General features: G+C 36.9%; 2 protein-coding genes across 2 annotated transcripts in view; both read right to left on the bottom strand.

The window, feature by feature from the left end:
• Positions 1-15: 15 nt before the first annotated feature.
• LOC308686651 (calponin-3-like) lies at positions 16-11,856 on the bottom strand. Its single transcript, XM_081395089.1, has 7 exons — positions 11,637-11,856; positions 2,450-2,571; positions 1,899-1,965; positions 1,422-1,559; positions 1,168-1,284; positions 596-742; positions 16-500 (listed from the first exon to the last, which is right to left on the bottom strand). The coding sequence occupies exons 1-7, from the start codon at positions 11,691-11,693 to the stop codon at positions 159-161; spliced, it is 990 nt and encodes a 329-aa protein (XP_081251215.1). The 5' UTR covers positions 11,694-11,856; the 3' UTR covers positions 16-158.
• A 2,212-nt stretch (positions 11,857-14,068) lies between these two features.
• Positions 14,069-17,802, bottom strand: part of LOC308686653 (UDP-N-acetylglucosamine transferase subunit ALG14-like) — a gene marked incomplete at its 5' end in the record, with an annotated part of 13,098 nt that continues 9,364 nt past the window's right edge. Inside the window, one exon of the mRNA XM_081395090.1 lies at positions 14,069-15,270. Coding sequence (XP_081251216.1) covers positions 15,040-15,270 — 231 coding nt within the window. The remainder of the gene's footprint in view (positions 15,271-17,802) is intronic.

Below are 17,802 nucleotides of genomic sequence, written 5' to 3'. Positions count from 1 at the left end.
CACCTCTAGGATGGCAGATTGTAGATTATATCTCACCACTCACCATCATTGGTGGGAAGGGTAACTGTGAGAAGCAAAAGGCATTGCAAAAAAACTTGCTCTGTTGATATACATGGTTGGTGTTAATACTGCTTTGACTAACAGCGCAGCAGAGTTCTCTAGTAGTCGATACCCTGGTCGTTGTAGTGCCCTCTGTACTCATCGTGGTATTCGCCCTGGTACTCCTCCTCCTGATATTCAGCCTGATAGTCACTATCGCTGATTTCTGAGCCATTCGTGCCTGTGCCCTGGCTGCCATTGGCGTGGATCATGGGCTCCGTGGGGGTGGCGCAATACTTGGGGTCGTAAACCTGCCGTCCCAACCCGTACACGCTCATGCCCTTCTGGGAGGCCACCTTATTGGTTCCCATTTGCAATGAGATAGTGGAGTTGTCAACTGGTTGCAGAGCTGCCTTCTGGTCATAGATGTCCCTCCTGGTGCCTGGGGCAGACATACCAGCCTGGAGAGAGATAGACACAAGAAAAACATGTCATTTTCGATAACTTGACCTATTTGTGTGCTATATTGTTGGTACAAGTCTATCTTTGGGTATACCTGGCTGGCTCCTTTATTGGTGCCCATTTGCAGGCTGATGGTGGTCTGGTCGTAAGGTTTCTCTGTCTGTGTCTTGGGGTCGTAAAGGTGTCTCCTGGTCCCGTAGGCGGTCATACCAGCCTGGCTTGCGCATTTGTTGGTTCCCATCTAAAACGAAAGTCAGAAACACTTCAAAAAGTGCTTCAAAAATCACCTGTAGATGATCCTAGATGGTCATAGTTACTCTCCAATCAACCTTACTCTTTATGAACTACTCCCAGAAGCAGCTGATACTGGTTATTTAGCTGTTTGATTCTAGATTTGGTTTTGTAATTAAAGGGTTTTTAGGTTTAAACGCCACAATGGGCGATCCTTGATCTATCACTATTGTGGCCTTTAGTAGCCGCCTAACCGTAGGTTATTCCAGTCGCTTTTGATAAAAGCATCAGCTGAATAAGTCATTCGTAATGCGCCTTCCCTTCATGTCCTGTCACAAATCAAATGAGGTAACACTGTGGTCAGGCTTCCTCTAAAAACAATGTATGATATTCATCTAGAAACATTAAGGGAGTTCCAGGAAAAGTGCTTATAACCTGAAGTCCGATGACACACTGGCCAGCCTTCATTTTCTCGTCATCAAAATGTCTCTGCTGCTTGTCTGCATATTTCACGCCAATGTCGACATTTGTTTCCATGCCTTTGGTCTTTGCCTGTTGAAAAAGTAATAAACGTTTCGTAGTTGCAAAATTTAAAATGTCAATAATATGTCTAAAATGCCAATTTCTGGGTTTTACCGAATATTCAACAAGACTCAAATTTAGCAGAATTGAATGACTTGTAGACGTACCATACTGGCCAAAGCGAGAAGTGTGGTCTGGACTTGCGTCAAGTTCCCATTTTCGAAGAGGTCGTTGGCCTCAAAGATGTCGTTGGGCTTCAGCCCGTAGGCTAAGATGGCTTTGATGAAATTCCCAAGGTTCTCTAGCTGAGGGAACAATGGTAACAGTAAGGGTGTGTTTCTCAGTAAAATTATTGGTTACCTCATTTTCAGATAAAAGAGTTAGAGATAAATCAAAGACTGCATGAATGGGTCCATTTATTCTTACAGATTCTTCAGAGCTTTTATACTATAGGGTCTATCTGCAGTTGTTAGGAGCTGCTTCTTCGTGCGTCATGTTTTCTCAGCTGCCTTTCCAAGTATTTGCCAATAATTTGATTTGAACCATGTATTGTAAGTCACTTTGGAAGAAAAGCGCTTCTCACTTTTTTTAAAGGGACTGATGTGGATGAAAACAAAGACATCAAGAGTCTCTAAAACATTTACCTTATGCCAGTTTAACTGTGTATGGTTTATTTTCTTTATCGATCCAGGCTGAAGCTTGTTTATCAATCTGAAAAGAATAAAAACAGAATCATTTCAATTAATTTCTTTTCCATATCCATCACATATATAAGCATCTTCTATAGGCACACTGAAGGTCAAGTGTGTAATTTCGGTGCTACAAGCATCACCAAATTGAATCAAGAAAATAATGATTGTTTCAAACATGTTTTCTGCCATTGGTCAGTCAAACAGATAGTCCCACCCCAAATTCATGTCATTGGTTGAGCCACTGTCATAACATCTGGCCGGTACGCTCAAACAAGCAATGTTAAGATAGTCTGGTCTGGTGTTTAGTAGGTTTAGCTGGTCAGACAAGTGGCCTCCCATTCTGACCAACTGAAAAGTGCCCAAAACCACTCTAAAAACCAACCAACTCTGAGAAAATCCAAGACCAACAAACTAGCGTAGGCTGGTTTAAACAGTTTTTTTTATATATTTCAGCAGGGAAACCTTGCCCACATGGCCAAATATGTTTATGTTTACCAACTCACTCGCACAGTATGACGCCATCCTTAAGGCCTTTCTGAAAGCCGTCTCCGATCGGCATGCCGGTCACCTCCTCGATCCAGAAACGAAGCTCCTCCTCCTTCTGTAGGTCATATTTCTGTGCGATCTGAGGAGAAATAAGCCAATCAGTAAGTTGGCCAATACACATCAGTAAGTTATGAGTCAAACCGGCTCTGCGGGATCATGGTTATGTATCCAGGATAATCTTACTTCAGATTATATAGTTATGTGTCCGCATGCATGCTTATCTCAACTTCTGTAATGTCAATACACTTTGCTGATACTCGCACACAACGTGTTTGACTTCAAAACACATGACACAGGAGCAAAATAGCAGTTTGAAACATTAAAAACACCTCTTTGCCTGTTAAAAGCTGCATTAGAGCAAATGGAAAATCATCAAATGCAGCTTAATCAAATCAGATTGCCAATAAAACCTCTTTTCTGGCTTCCTTTGTATTTTTCCTTTATGAATAGAACTGTTTGCCTTTAAAGCATGTGATGCAACGCCGTCATGCGATTCCACCAGCAACAGAGCATAAAATCTCCACAAAGAGTCGCCGCATAAATCTATTCTGGCCGTTTCGCTCTTTCTCAGGACTTTTCTGACTGTAAATAGCACCGTTGACCTGCTGACATTGAATAATTTACTCAGAACGGACAACTACGACTACAACAGAATAAACTAGATCTTTACAAAATGCCTGAATGTAATGTGAGAGTTGTTTGCCTGTGCAAAAGCATCCTATGGCGTTTGCAAAGGTATTCGGAGGGCTTTTTAGTGCATTGCTATGGGGTTGCTAGATAATTGCTTGCTCTCAAAAGAGCCCATCCTTGTTGATATTCTGGTCATAAATATGGCCTCAGTTGTGCCTTTAATGGACATTTAGTTGTCGATCCAGTAGGCGATAAAGTAAGTCTTAGAAAAATAATAGTACACCTCTAATTAACAAGCTGCATGATTGGAGGCATCAAAGTTTAATAGTAGCGTTTAGTAATTGTTTTATTCAAATAGCAAACCCCAAGTATGTAAAAGCGACGCATGCCTGTGCAAGCACTTTTAATTAATGCAGACCCTCAAAGTATGTTTTTCTACTTCATGAGTGCTAAACACTACATGTACAAAATCTTCAAAAACAGATTGCATGATTTTTTTTATTCTGTTAATAAATAAAATGGCATTAAATGCTTCAGTTTCCACACTTACAGCAAGATTATACCCATTTAAAGCAGCTATTAATATAAGTTCCAGGAAATACAGACTCCATTTCAAGTTCAGTGTTCAGGGTCAGACTGTACAAAGACAAAGCTAAATGTGGCCATCAAGATTGATCATGAGAGAGAGAAACAAAGAGACAAAGAGACATACAGTACAGTACAGGGAAAAAGGGTGGAGAAGATATTCTCAGCAGTTGGCGTTGGGACAGAGGCTCCTGGAGATCCTGGAGTCTCACTATACAGCCAAAACATGATAAGAGCTTTCCTCATGTCCTTCAAGAAGCAGTCTGCTATCTCAAACCTTATTTCCAGCACAAACACAGTCCTAACCCTTCAGATTTTACACAGAAACTCTTCCTTATTCCTCTTAGTGTTTAGCTTAGGTTCTATGCTAATTTCAAGAACTTCATTTCCTTCTCAGAAGCGGAGGGAAACGTGCGCCAACAACAGCAATATTTTTTGGTCATGGTAATATTATGTTACAAACCGCAAAACATTATTCTGTTTCTGTCAGGTAACGTGTGCTTCGTTTATACTTCTGTTCAAAAGTTTGCGGTTGGTAAGATTTTTTACTGTTTTTGAAAGCTTCTTATTCTCACCAATATTACAATCATTTAAAATAACGTTTTTCTATGTGAAAACATTTTAAAATATCATTTATTCCTGTGATTCAAAGCTGAATTTTCAGCATCATTACTGCAGTCTTCAGTGTCACATGATCCTTTAGAAATCATTTGATTATGTTAATTTGCTTAAGAAACATTTCTTATGTTAGGTATGCACCAAAATGAAAATAAAACCGAAAATTCTGGATGCACTTGAAGGAAAACTGCTTTTTAAAAATTATTTATTTCTTATTTTAAATGAGCTTTTTTTGTATAATTGTATTAATATTAGAGTTTTTAATAAATAAACCATGATACGTTTTTTCAGGATTTTTTGTAACATTGTAAATATCTTTACTGTTACTTATGATCAATTTAATGCATCCTTGCTGAATAAAAGTAATTATTTCCTTCAAAATGTCTAACTGAACCTAATTATTTTTCAAGTAAACAATATTAACATGAACTTTACTCTATTAACGAGACATTTTTAAGGGACAAATCAGGTGAAAACAGCTCCTTAGGGAAACAATTTCACAGTTTAAGTGGCACGTTTTTCAAACAAGTGCCATGAACACACTATTATTACACCATTTAAACACTATGGTATTTGAATATGATACTAATTTAGAATCACAACATTATGAAAGAATGAACAATGTCTCAAAGTGATTTCAGTATGATACAATAATGTTTCAGCTCTAGACTCTTACTGTATGCCAACAACTGTCTCATTTGTGCCTATTTTTATTTCTCCAGAGGGATTTTAAGATATAGCTTGGGGCTCATAAACTTCCATAGAAGGTCTCTGAGCAAGCTGAAGATCAATGAGACATCCTCCCACACTAAAGCCCAGCAGTCAGAATATGAGACCACTAGGAAAAAATGGTGTGTGGGGTGTTGTGGCAGTTCACTTGTGCAATTTGAGGTCAGCGGAGATGACTTTTCTCCTATAATGACAGACAAAAAAGCTTAACCGTACACAGTCTCTCATCTTTGAAGAACTGCAGAACTTTTGGTATGCTTCAAATAGTTCAAAAGAGCACTGGATGATTTCAGATGTAGTGGGAGACAAAGAACGTTATATCTCTGATATAATGAACCATTGACTGGGGTGATTTATAGTAGACACAAATCGGAAAATCAAAACTGACAAAAAGGAGGGGAAAGAACAGAAGAGCTCCACAGAGAGACTGAGGAAAGATTGGAGAACCATGTGCCTGTCTTGTCCTTCCTTCCAGTCCACTGGGAAACCAGCCAGTGGTAGAAAAAAAAAAGAGAGAGAAAATGTGGAAAAGTGACCCTTGATGGAGATGTTGGAGGCATTTGCAGAAGAAGAACATTCTGGAAGGTTGTGGGCTGGATCCTGCTGGAGTCCGACCTCTAGCTCTCCTCCCCCACTCATAATTCTGAGAGCTTACTGATGACAGCACAAAAACCGAGCAAACATCTGACTGAAAAAGGTCAGGGAGTGAAAGGGCTCGATCAATTCGACAAACAGTCCCCCAGAGATCGATAAAACAGTGATGACAACGGATGAGAGGAGGGGTGACCTTTTCACCTTGAGTTTTTAGGCTAACAACACATACAAACACAGAAATATATGGTTTAGCAACAAGAGAAACAATCTACAAGATTCTACATAAATCAGAATCAAATAAATCCTATTTGTTTCCAAAATAAGCATAGCTTCTATTATCAAACTCAGTTTACTCAATGATTAAGAATTCTGCAAACTTTACTTCGCAAAAACAAACTATGAACAAAAGAACGCACTCACTTAACCTTCCTCTCAGACTAATATTGAGAATTGTGCTGAAATCAAAGATAAATGCCCACTTATTTGCATGTGAGAAACTAGTTCACCCAGTATTAGGCAATATTTAACCATGCGCTCTGGAAATACCCAGCGGAACAGACAACAGAGAATCAATTGCTCTACTTTACTGTACCTGTGAATTCAAATAAAATTAAATAAAAATCACAAAATGCCAGACAACATTCATCCTGAAATACAGTTGTAACTAGTTTTTTAATTTTGTGTTGAAAATATGTGTAATAAATATTCACGTTTAGCAATGCTAGGGGGCATAGCTAGATGATAGCTGAGTGGTTGCCAGGTTTGCGTAACAAAAGCAGCCCAATTGCTATTCAAAACCCGCCACGGGAAAACCACGCTCCTGGCAAGATTGGTGATTGATTGTGCATTGCTAGGGTGCTCTGAGGGGTTGATAAGGGGTTACTTACTGGCTTCAATCAAAAGAGCCCACCCTAACAAGATTGTTTTATATTTTATGAAGAAAATGTGTGTAATATACCGCAATTCTAGTGCATTGCTAGTAGGTAATTGCAAGGGCGCTCTTATTGCAAGGTGATTGCTAGAGTCGAGTGTAGAGCTGCACGATTAATCCTTAAAAGATCGCGATTTCGATTCAAACACCCACGCGACCTTATTCCTAAATGACAACGATTCGCTTGTGTCTATAAAACATTTGACAAAATCCCACCAGAACATTTAGATCTGCGTTGGCGCTGCCGCTGAGCTAGAGAGAGCAGTTGTCATGTATGAAACAACTTCACAAACAGTCTTTTCAACCACACAGTATGGTTATTTCTGTTACAAATATTCATATTATCACAGAAGTACTGGGATAAACGTTTTTACTGATGTCTACGGTAGCGAACAAAATAGAGTAAATAACCTTTTGAAAGTAACTTGGCGCTTCATTGTATCAAATACAAATGACTGTTAAAAATGAAACTGCCATTGAATCATTCACTCAAGAGATTCGTTCAAAAACGCAGATTCAACCAGTAATGAAACAAGTGAGGACTTTATGAGAGAGTCATTGAATCATTCATTCAAACAGATAAAAAAAAAAAAAACATTCATTTAAATTACATTAAACATTTTGCCAGAACTTCGAGTAGATAACGTTTTTTTTTTTTGGTTAAAGGTATAGCGGAGGATGTTTTACTTCCTGGTGGGTAACCTAAACTATTGGTCCTCCTAATTGTCAATCATTCTGGTGAATCAATCAAACTTTTCAAAAAGTGGAGAGGGCGGGTCTTATCTAAAATTTGGAAAGATCCTCCGCTATACCTTTAAGTCTGTTCAGAATTGCAGTAGAATCGTGATCTCTGTTTGAAACTATATAATTTTCATTATATTACTTGTGTCTCAGAGCACGCAGACGAAATGCAATAAACTAATTTCGGAGGAAGATGGAACAGTTTGACGACAGACTTTGCTCAGGCATTTCAGAAAACAGCATTTCAGATGCTGTGCAAAAAGATCGGTCCGGTGGTTAGTCCAGTCTGATGCAAAGTCACATGATTTTTTTTGATGCGCATCGAGGAATTTATTCTGTAAATGTGTTTCCGTCATAGTTTATGCGCATGCTTTCTTATTGGATACAATTTTTTATCCGACTCAAACGAACGCAAGTTTTTTAATGCACATTTTTAGAATTTATGCGCATCTTGGCGTTTCCATCCAGCAGTTTTTTATGCGATATCCCAAAATGCGCATAAAAATAAGTGGGTGGAAACACAGAATGACACAAAAACCACAAAGCTCTTAAAAGCTTTAGAGTGCAGAAAAAAGGTTCAGACAACAACTTTAGCCAAAAGTTGTTGTCTGTGAACCTTTTTCCTGTACTCTTAAAGGCTTTCAGACCTTGAATAAACGTTGATAAACTTAAAAAAAAGGCTTTTTAAAGATTTTTCGTTTCAATGTTTACACTGTTATAAGATCCTGCTGTACAACAGACGCCAAACAATAGCCTCAGGAAAACACACTTTCCTGTTCTTCCTAAAATGGCAACAGGGGGTTAAATCACTGTGGCCACACTTTGCAGAGCCTCATCCAATCCTAGAAAATATTGCTGATCAGCACATTGCGGGGAATGTAATGGCCCCTCACTGGGCAAGCTGCCCATCAGCAGTCACAGTACAGCAGTAAAAGTGTTTTTACGCCGAGGATCAAGATGGAATGTGGCGTTAGAGAGCGACGGATCAAAGCCGTCAGGTTAACCTAAAGTCTGGGTTTATCCAAGAACCACCGTGACCTCCCCAATCTGACCCACCCTCTCACAGGACACCGGTGCTTGAGCTGTGGGCCCAGTGCTGGCGTATTTTCAAAACTGCAAGACAGATATGTACGTTAAGATAGATGCAGAATGAGATGAGCGTGAGAGCCAAGAATAATTAAAATTTATTACAGTCTGAAAAAGTTTTCCCAAGTCTGATTCCCAAGAATCAAGGTTTCTGTTGAACCACATCCAAACATTTCAGGGGGAATTCCTGCATATTTAATGTTGACAACGGAAAAGTCTTAGAAGCAACATATAAGACAATGTATTAAACTAACTAAACGAATCACTTCTATAGAACATTGCCAAAGGCTTACAAAAGCTCACAGTCAGGAAAGGCTGTTCTTCTATCCACTACCTGGGGGAAAACATCTGATGTGATTAATATAATGTAACACGAATGGTCACAATAAAAATAGGTTGGTAACTGACATCTCTTCCATGTGTAAAAATAAACCAGCCTAACAATATCTTCACTGTGCTGAATTTAAACAGAGGATGATGCTTTGGCAATAAGCCCGTAATGAACGACCCCTTGCGTCTGCTGTTACATAACCGGAGAGGGTCATTAATTTAGTAATACATCCTTTTCTATTATGTCATTTGTGGGTTATATTTTAAGGAATAATTCTATTTGACAAGGTGGCGTGATTCGTTGACATTTACAGGCTGATGTACTGGGAAACTAACATTTTTAAATCTCACTGTGAGCTTCGACTTCCCACATTTCTAAAGTTCAGCTTGCAGGAAAACAAAGGCAGAAAACAGCTCTCGGCTTTCAGCAGAGCAAGAGTGCTGATGAAACTCAAGAAACGAGATAAACAAGTCTTCGGAAATCACATGACCTGTAAAAGGTTTGCAACAAACATGGTTAGGAACGTTCTCGTAGTTCCAGGTTAATGCTGCTTTAAAGGTATATGTATTTATTATATGAACAACATAAAAATGTTTGCTTATAAGAAGTGTAGGCTATTATTTATCTGGACATTAACATGGATGCCAATCAGGTTTAATGAGCCACTATTAAAGTGTCATTAAAGTGACAGTAAAATATGCATATGTTACAAAAAAAATGGGACACTTAAGTAATAGAGCAATGATGCTACAAATTCAACATTTAAAAAACTTTTTTAATTTCACAATATTACTTTTTTGCTGTATTTTTATCAAATAAATGCAGCCCTAATTAGCATAAGAGGCTTCTTTCAAAAAATTATTAACCTAAAACGTTTGGACATGTGCTCAAAAAGTGAAATGTATAACATAGGTTTATAAGGATTTTCAAAATGCTGAATATACTTGATAAATGCCTGAAGAGTCAGCACAGCAAGTCAATTCTACTAGTATTACACATGAAGAAGTACACGCCAAGATCAACAGCTCTTTATTGCAATAAACCTCAAAAGCATACTTTTAAAAAAAGGACCTGTAAGGAGGCAAGGGACTTTTCCTGTAGACTTTCATTGTCCAGACAAGTAAAATGGAAAATAAGTCATGGATTTAGAGGGGAAATGGTGTAATGGAACTACTTTCCACTAGAAAGTAGTCAGGATCAGCGTTGCAATTTTAGCCACATGCTTTTCATTTTACACATAAAGTACCCAAAAATTTGAATGCTGTCATCACTTACTCATTACTTTCTTATGTTTTTCCAAAACTGTATGTCTTTCTTTCAGCTGCGGCACATAAAAAGTGAATTTTTGGGCAACATACTGGCCCCTCTTTACAATAATAATTGAAATTGGAGCTCCAAAATGGCCAGAAAGCAACATGAAAGTATCATATGTGTTCTGTCTTCTGAAGAAATGATTGACACCTTCATAAAAGTTCATGAAAAAAGTAGCAATTTGTGAATTAATCATTTCTTCAAGTTTAACGAAACAAGTTTGATGATTTGAATTTGATTCTTGAGTTCAACTCACTAACTCAATGATTCTGGATGCAGCTATTTGTTTGTTTGTCACACAAAGATATAGTTTCAGAAGAAATCTAGCACACAAGTTATATAGACTATACTTTTATAGTGTTTTTGCATCCTTTCTGAAACTTGAAAGCCTTCCAGCCTTATTGCAATTCTCTCTTTGTGTTGACGAAAGGTCATAAGGGTTTGAAACAACATGAAATTACAACATTTCTGGGTGAAATATTTCTTGTAAAGCATCTGGCTAAAAAGCAACGTTGTTTCTTTGAGCTAAAGAGGTCATTATCGCAATGCACACTTTGACAGTTCAAAGCCATAAACTGAACTCGTCTGAATGAAACGGGATTATACACATCACAGCTGTTCCGGCAACGTCGTCACATTTTAGGAATGCTTAAAATTCCAAGATGAAATGCTTACTTCCGAAGGGGTTGGATGAAAGACGGACAGATACCTACCAGGATTGCTCACTTCAGAGGTTTAAATATTAAATTGTCTACCAAAAAATTGTTTACTTTAATTTACCTGTAATAAAATAGCTCTTTAGCACTGATGATGTCATGCTTGAGAAATTTGAATGGGGGTGTCCTTCTTTACCCTGGCTTTACTTGTCTTTACACATAATCCTGTCTGATTAATTTGAGGACTAATATCCTGAATAAATCACTACTTAGAGACAAGATATTAAACATGCTCCATTATGTTTTCCCCAAATGACCCTCCTGCTTCTTTTGATGGGGATTTTTTTCACTCAACAACTTTTTTATATGACAGTCATATTAAAAATCTAAAACATGGAGATCACCTCTAACCAGCTCATCTATGATCTGGGCAATCTCAACTTGAGGAGAATATGTCTCTTGTATTTAATATGATTTTTCTAAATCAGAAACTTTTTTATTGGGGGATGCTTACTTAGCACATTTTCCAATTTATCCAATTAACTAAAGACTAAACACAATACATATTAAACATTTGTATTTAACATTATTATTTACTTGTATTAGTATTGTTAATGTGCCATTTCGTTCAAATTCACTTGGATTCAATCTCCACGTAACGTTCATGGCCATGCTTAAGTCTTACATAATCAATAATACATTGAGAAAACAAAAAGATAAAGGTTTAAACTAAAACATATTAAAAACAAACTAACAATAGTATCAAGCACAAACAATAAACTACTTTTAAAAGGTAACGTTACAGTAGCCTAGTTTCCCCATCCTATAATAGCACATTGGATAACCTGAACCACACATACCAAAAATGTATACATACAAGGCTAAATATAAAAAAAAAGAAAAAAGAAAAAAAGAAATACAATTCAGTTTACCTTGTTTTTAACCTCCGCAGATAACCCGTAGGCTGGTCCCTTGTTAAATTGGGTCATGATTCACTTTTTGAGTTTTCTCCTGAAGTCAATGAACTGGCCAACAGAGAATGAGAAAAGTAAAGTCCTAAAGCTGCAGTAAAAGTCACAGTACAGATGATTCGGTGCTCCGTGTGAATGAATAATCCTCGCGCACAGTGAGTTTACACACAACAGACACTCTCTCGCGCAAAAACTTCCACCTACTATCGCGGATTTGGGGGTGGAGCGACGTGACTGACGCGCCTCTACAGCCAATCAGAAGCCTAGGCTCGTCTATTGTTTCTCTGGCTCTAGGTGGCCAAAGTAATGGATCACTTGGCAAAACCATTGACGAGTTTCTGTTTACTGGAAAACTGTGTCTTATCTCTACAACTGTAAGGTGTAATAATCCTACCTTTGTCTTTTTCGACGGTTTTTTTTTTTTTTTGCAAGTTTAATAACTGCAATAACAAGATAAGCATTTCATTGTAACTTTTTTAACTAAAGTCCATTTTTGAGGTAAATTCATGTGAGGTAAATTCAAATATGACTATATTAAACTAAACGGAAACTATATTAATACAATTTATAAATGATGAGTACAAAATTATTTATCAATAATACATATAAATTAAAAAGTTAAAACCAATAATTAGTTTTAAAATTAATAGGATATATATATATATATAAACCAACATTTTATAAGATAATTCTAACTATTTGACTGTACATTGATCTGATTAATGATGATTAATTAAACATTACATAATTTAATAATATATTATATAGCAAATAGGGCAAATTTATTAAAAACAACAGAAGCTGACCAAGTTCTTTCTAGATAAGAGGGGAAAAATAAAAAAAAAGCAAATAAGACACCAGTCTTTTACTGCTGTAACAATAACTATGGTAAAATATTTTGCAAAAAAAAAAAAAAAAAAATGGTTACTGTGGTTTGTGTAAAACATTGCTTCAGTATAGATTGTTATTATTGCCTGAAGGGAAGAAACCAGTTTTGATATTTAAAAAAAAACCCAGCAACAACAATTCATAAACAGAAATCAAACGCACAACAGACACATGCAGGCTCTGTATGATCCAATTTTTGCATTATCATGTTCTGTATCATCAAGTAGCTTTAAATAACCATTTGATGCTTTCAGCATGATGTGAGGGCTCTAATGTCAGGGTTTGTTTTTGTCTGAAAGGTTGAAGTGAAATCATGGGGGAAAAAACAGCTATCATGGAGGTTGCTTGTCAAAGGAGATCAGTATCTTTCGCTGTCACGTAACCTGTGTTGAATAAAGAAAACATGAAGACATTTTTTCTAAGGTTGCTTTCTATTTGTGAATATTTCTAATAACTTACATATTAAAGATTAAGCAGAATAGCTGCCTGTTTGGAGTTTGTCCCTGACAACTTGTATTTTATCAGACACTGAAGGCCTTTTGCCAATTGAAATCAATTGCAATAACTGAAGGGACATTCTGCATGGTCGACTGGGAAAGATATTGATAAGAGGTGCTTTGTGATGTAAATACTAACCAGTCAGTCAGTGAGAAATAAAAAAGTCCCTTTGGAAACCAATCAGGTCTTTCTTGATAAGAGTCCAGTTTATGACTAGGTTAGTCAGCTCGTTTTTGTCTGCAAATCCAGGCGATAAGATGCACAGAATGCATATACATGAGCATGTTAAATGTTGTTGTTTTTTTACATAAGATTAGGATTTCAAACTCAATCTGGATTAGTTCTAGATTTACAATATTCTTTTCTGTTTCTGTTGGCATTTGGTCTTTACCCCTCCTCCAAAAACTTTCACTGATTTTAAGGTCTGGACTCAGAGGTTCAATTCATGTGTGAAAATGATTCTTCATGCTCCCTCCTAACCATTCTTTCACAATTTGAGCCTGATGAATCTTGACATTGTCATAGAATAAGGCAATGATGCATCTTCCTACATGGTGGTTTAAGAAATTAAAAGCTTCACACCATCAATTAGAGTTAGAAGAACTGTTGCCAAACATATAACATGCTAGAAACATAATAATCACTGCAATGATGATCCAATCATACTCTTAAAGGGATAGTTCACCCAAAACTGAAAATTCTGTCATCATTTACTCTCCCTCAAGTTGTTCCAAACCTGTATGACTTTCTTTCTTCTGCTGAACACAAAAGAAGATATTTTGAAGAAAGGCGGTAACCAAACGACTGATGGACCCCATTGACTTCCATAGTAGGACTTCCAAAAAAAATACTATGGATGTCAATGGGGACCAGCAACTGTTTAATTACCAACCTTCTTTAAAATATCTTCTTTTGTGTTCAGCAGAAGAAAGGAAATCATACAGGTTTGGAACAACTTGAGGGAGAGTAAATGATGACAGGATTTTCAGTTTTGGGTGAACTATCCCTTTAAGCATTTAAATCCAATATGGCCGGGCGGTGTTTCATCACTTATTTTCGAAGATCATGGTAAGTCTGCATAGAAATGTTTATGTTATTATTAAAAAAAACAATTTCTCTGTGGACAAAATGAATGTGATTTTAATTTCTGCAAGACTCCATCCATGCTCATAATAACCAAATTATACCTGACAGACATGTCTGATGGGATCATCCACTAACAGATGTTCAGAATCGTCAAAGTCGAGGAACTTAATACTGAGAAGTAAATGACTAAGTTACCTGCGTAAACTTGTCCTGGCAAACAAAAGACACCATCAGGGTATGTTCAACCTCATGCTGAAGGTCTAAGAGAGCCACAAAGAATAACAGGAAATTACAGAGCAATAAAATAAGATCTGCAGCTGAGAATCACAGCTTTTCCATCTCCTCTCACTGTTTAGTCTTTAACTCACACCATTTCCTCAACCACACGCCAGCACAGGAAGAGATCAACAATGAAGTACTGCTGAATAGCGTAGTGAGCTGGACAATATTTCGCAAAAACACTGAGGAAAAAATGTATATACATACACATGTAACAGTGAGGTATGGCAATCTAAACAAGGCTAACCTTTGAAAGGGACAAACCTGTGATCAAAAGCCGAACTTTTTCGTGCAGTGTTGGAAAATGCTGAAACTATGAATGGAATTAGAAGCACCTTCACATGTAAAAACTTCTCTTTGGTTGATTGTTCAAGGGCGTAAAAGGTAGAAAAGATGTGATAGGATATTTCATCAGCTCTATTGTGACTGTTTGCCGTTAAATAAAAAACAGAAAACGCTGATGCAGTTGTCATAGTTGTGTATTCAGCACGTCAGTAACTGCATAGGAATGATTCGCATCAGCTTCGCTGAACTGTATCAAAATGCATGTAATTCTCAGTTGAATTCATGAAGTCACGCAAAAAGAAAATTTGGTTTTCTGTAAATGTTCTCCTCACTCCAATCTGCCTAGGTAGATGGACTTAGGGTATTTGTCTTTCAGTGGTGCCCACTGCACAAAGAAGTAGTCAGAAAGGTAGTAAAGGATCTTCCCAGATAGAGACAGTGTCTCCACGCGACAGATGCTCTCCACGTAGACGATCAAGACCCTTTTTAGGCCCAGGACGCCCAGGAGCAGCCCAGCGGCACACAGTGGGACGCACGTCCCTGGACCGTTACACAGCACCTGAAACACACACACATACACTTTAAAAATACAAAAAAGCACACAATAAGATTGAATTAATTACCTGTAGTCATGAACCGACAATGAACAACAGCATTTGTTAATCCAGGTTTATGTTCATTTATAAATATACATTATTGCTCACTGTTAATTCTTGTTTGTTCATAATGCAATAGTCAGTGTTAATTCATAGCATTTAAAACATAACAACCAAACAAATTAAATGCTGTAAAAAATATAGTTCATTTTTAGTTCATAATACCGAAATTCATTGGCTTAATATTGCCAAAGTGAACATTTATTAAATGTTACACAATGAAAAGTAATAATGTTATATTAAATCAATCAAGTTGTCTTAATTAAACATAATAAATCATTACTTAAATGTTTATTTGAAATAAATTAATACTTTTATTCAGCAAGAATGCATTCAATTAATAAAAAGTGACGGTAAAGACATTTACATTGTTACAAACCATTTATTTTAAATAAATGTCTATATCAAAGAATCACGTAAGAAAAATATGAAGCATCACAACTGTTTTCAACATTAATAGTGATAAGAATGATAATAATTTTTGATAAGGATAATGTTTCTTGAGCACCTAGAATATATATATAAACTTGAATGATTTAAAAATCCATAAAATTAAGATTTTAAAATAAAAACAATAGAACGCAAACACCATTGCACACCTGCAGGTGATATGTGCGTGAAAAAAAAAAAGTCAAGTCAAATAAAAAACAAAGAACTCAAAAACGTATGAAAAATAATTATTGGCAACGTTTCGGTCTCATGACCTTCATCAGGCACATACAAACATTATAAACTCAATCACATTTAAAATAGTCACATGAACAGTCAATGCGCAAAGATCCATCTGTATCCAATTAGGTTAAGTGATTAAATACATACTTTTGCGTCACATCACCATCATAGAAAGGCACAGCCAATTAGGACAGGTACAGCAACAATAGGATGTTTTTTTAAATAAAAAAAATAAAAATGAGTACATTTTTTAAATACATTTTAAATAAATAAATACATGTTATAATTAGTAATATTGATTATATCTCAATTTTAACTTTTATTTTTTACAGAAATGGGTTGCAATAGTTTTTTTCTTCTTCTTTTGATTGCTGATGTTGCTTTGCTCCAATTGGAATAGAGTTTTCTTTCTATACCGTATGCTATAATATGACTTATTTTAATTTAACTAAAATAATTAAGGGAGGACAATGGTATTTTTATAATAAATTTGTGTTATGCCAACTTGCAACAAGTTATCTCTACATAAATGGTTAAGTTTACTCTTTGAGATAAACATATCAGGTGAACTTGTTGACACACACTTTGAGAAACACCATTCATTTGGGGATTTACAAGTTTCTGTAAAGCTGCTTTTGGATTTTGAAAAGCAGTATAATTAAAAATGAACTGATTTGACTTATATAGGCTATAGGACACAAAAACAAAGACGTCTGCATAAAGTATCCTTCTGACTATACTTCAGTCCTCTGAGCTGGAGAAATATGAGCTTTCTGGTTCAAAACTGGAGACAGCGAGCAGGACAGGAAGGCGGTTAGACTTCGGTGGAGACGAGCCATGGGGTCTGGAGAAATCATCTTACACCGACTGCTCAGACGCATTAACACTGGAAAAATCCAGCCTCTGTCTGCTCAGAGCCGAAACTGATACGACGCAGGACCCGAGGACAACGACCGAAGTGAGAACATCAGAGGTGAGGGACGTTTCCACTCACATTCGCTTCAGTTCTTCCCCCTCAACTCATTTCTGTCTGCTTCAAGGTCCACTGGTGCTCGGATTCAGTTTACTGCCAGTTTCCAAACAGTCTAAAACACTCCATTTCCCATCGAGCACCTGGAGACAGATGAGCGATGAGGATGGGCATGGACGGAGCACCAGGTGGGCGATCTGTCTCGGCCCGTGTTTACATTTCACACACACCTGTGAATTCACCTCGGGGAATGAGATCACTCTCACCCAACAGAGAGACGCTGACTTCAGCTCTGAAGGGCTGCTGGATTGTGTACAGAGATTGGTGAGTGTTTGCTATGGGAAAAGGCCAAACCGCCAGAGTGCTATTTGAGTCTGTCATCAGAGTGGTGCAAATTTAAATGGCCATTTTGTGAAACTTCAACACGACATAAATCAAACATCAGAAAAACTCAAGTCTCTCTATGTAATAAGGAGAAGAAGGCCTAAGAGTGAAAGCTCGATATGAGGCCATCTCTTTTTAGACTCTTCCGCATTTTCCCCAAAGAAACACATGGCACTACCAATCATGAACTAAAACACTAAAGCTAAATCACTGTTCCACCAAGCTTGACATAAATCTAAACAAACATAGAAATAGCTGGATCAATGGTACAATCTAAATAAAAAATGTAGCTAATATTTGTGTGTGCTGCTACATAGATAGATAGATAGATAGATAGATAGATAGATAGATAGATAGATAGATAGATAGATAGATAGATAGATAGATAGATAGATAGATAGATAGATAG

The sequence above is a fragment of the Scardinius erythrophthalmus genome (genome assembly GCF_964197995.2).
Source record: "Scardinius erythrophthalmus genome assembly, contig: HAP1_SCAFFOLD_598, whole genome shotgun sequence".
NCBI classification, from domain to species: Eukaryota; Metazoa; Chordata; class Actinopteri; order Cypriniformes; family Leuciscidae; genus Scardinius; species Scardinius erythrophthalmus.
Note: the sequence above shows the minus strand (reverse complement) of the source record. Positions and strands in the feature narration are given on the sequence as shown.

What these genes read in the sequence shown, in the direction of transcription:
- LOC308686651 (XM_081395089.1), bottom strand. Translation starts at nt 11,693, where the DNA reads ATGACCCAATTTAACAAGGGACCAGCCTACGGGTTATCTGCGGAGGTT. An exon ending in GATGGCGTCATACTGTGCGA is followed by an intron (nt 1,966 to 2,449) that starts GTGAGTTGGTAA and finishes TATTCTTTTCAG; the next exon opens with ATTGATAAACAAGCTTCAGC. An exon ending in CACAGTTAAACTGGCATAAG is followed by an intron (nt 1,560 to 1,898) that starts GTAAATGTTTTA and finishes TTGTTCCCTCAG; the next exon opens with CTAGAGAACCTTGGGAATTT.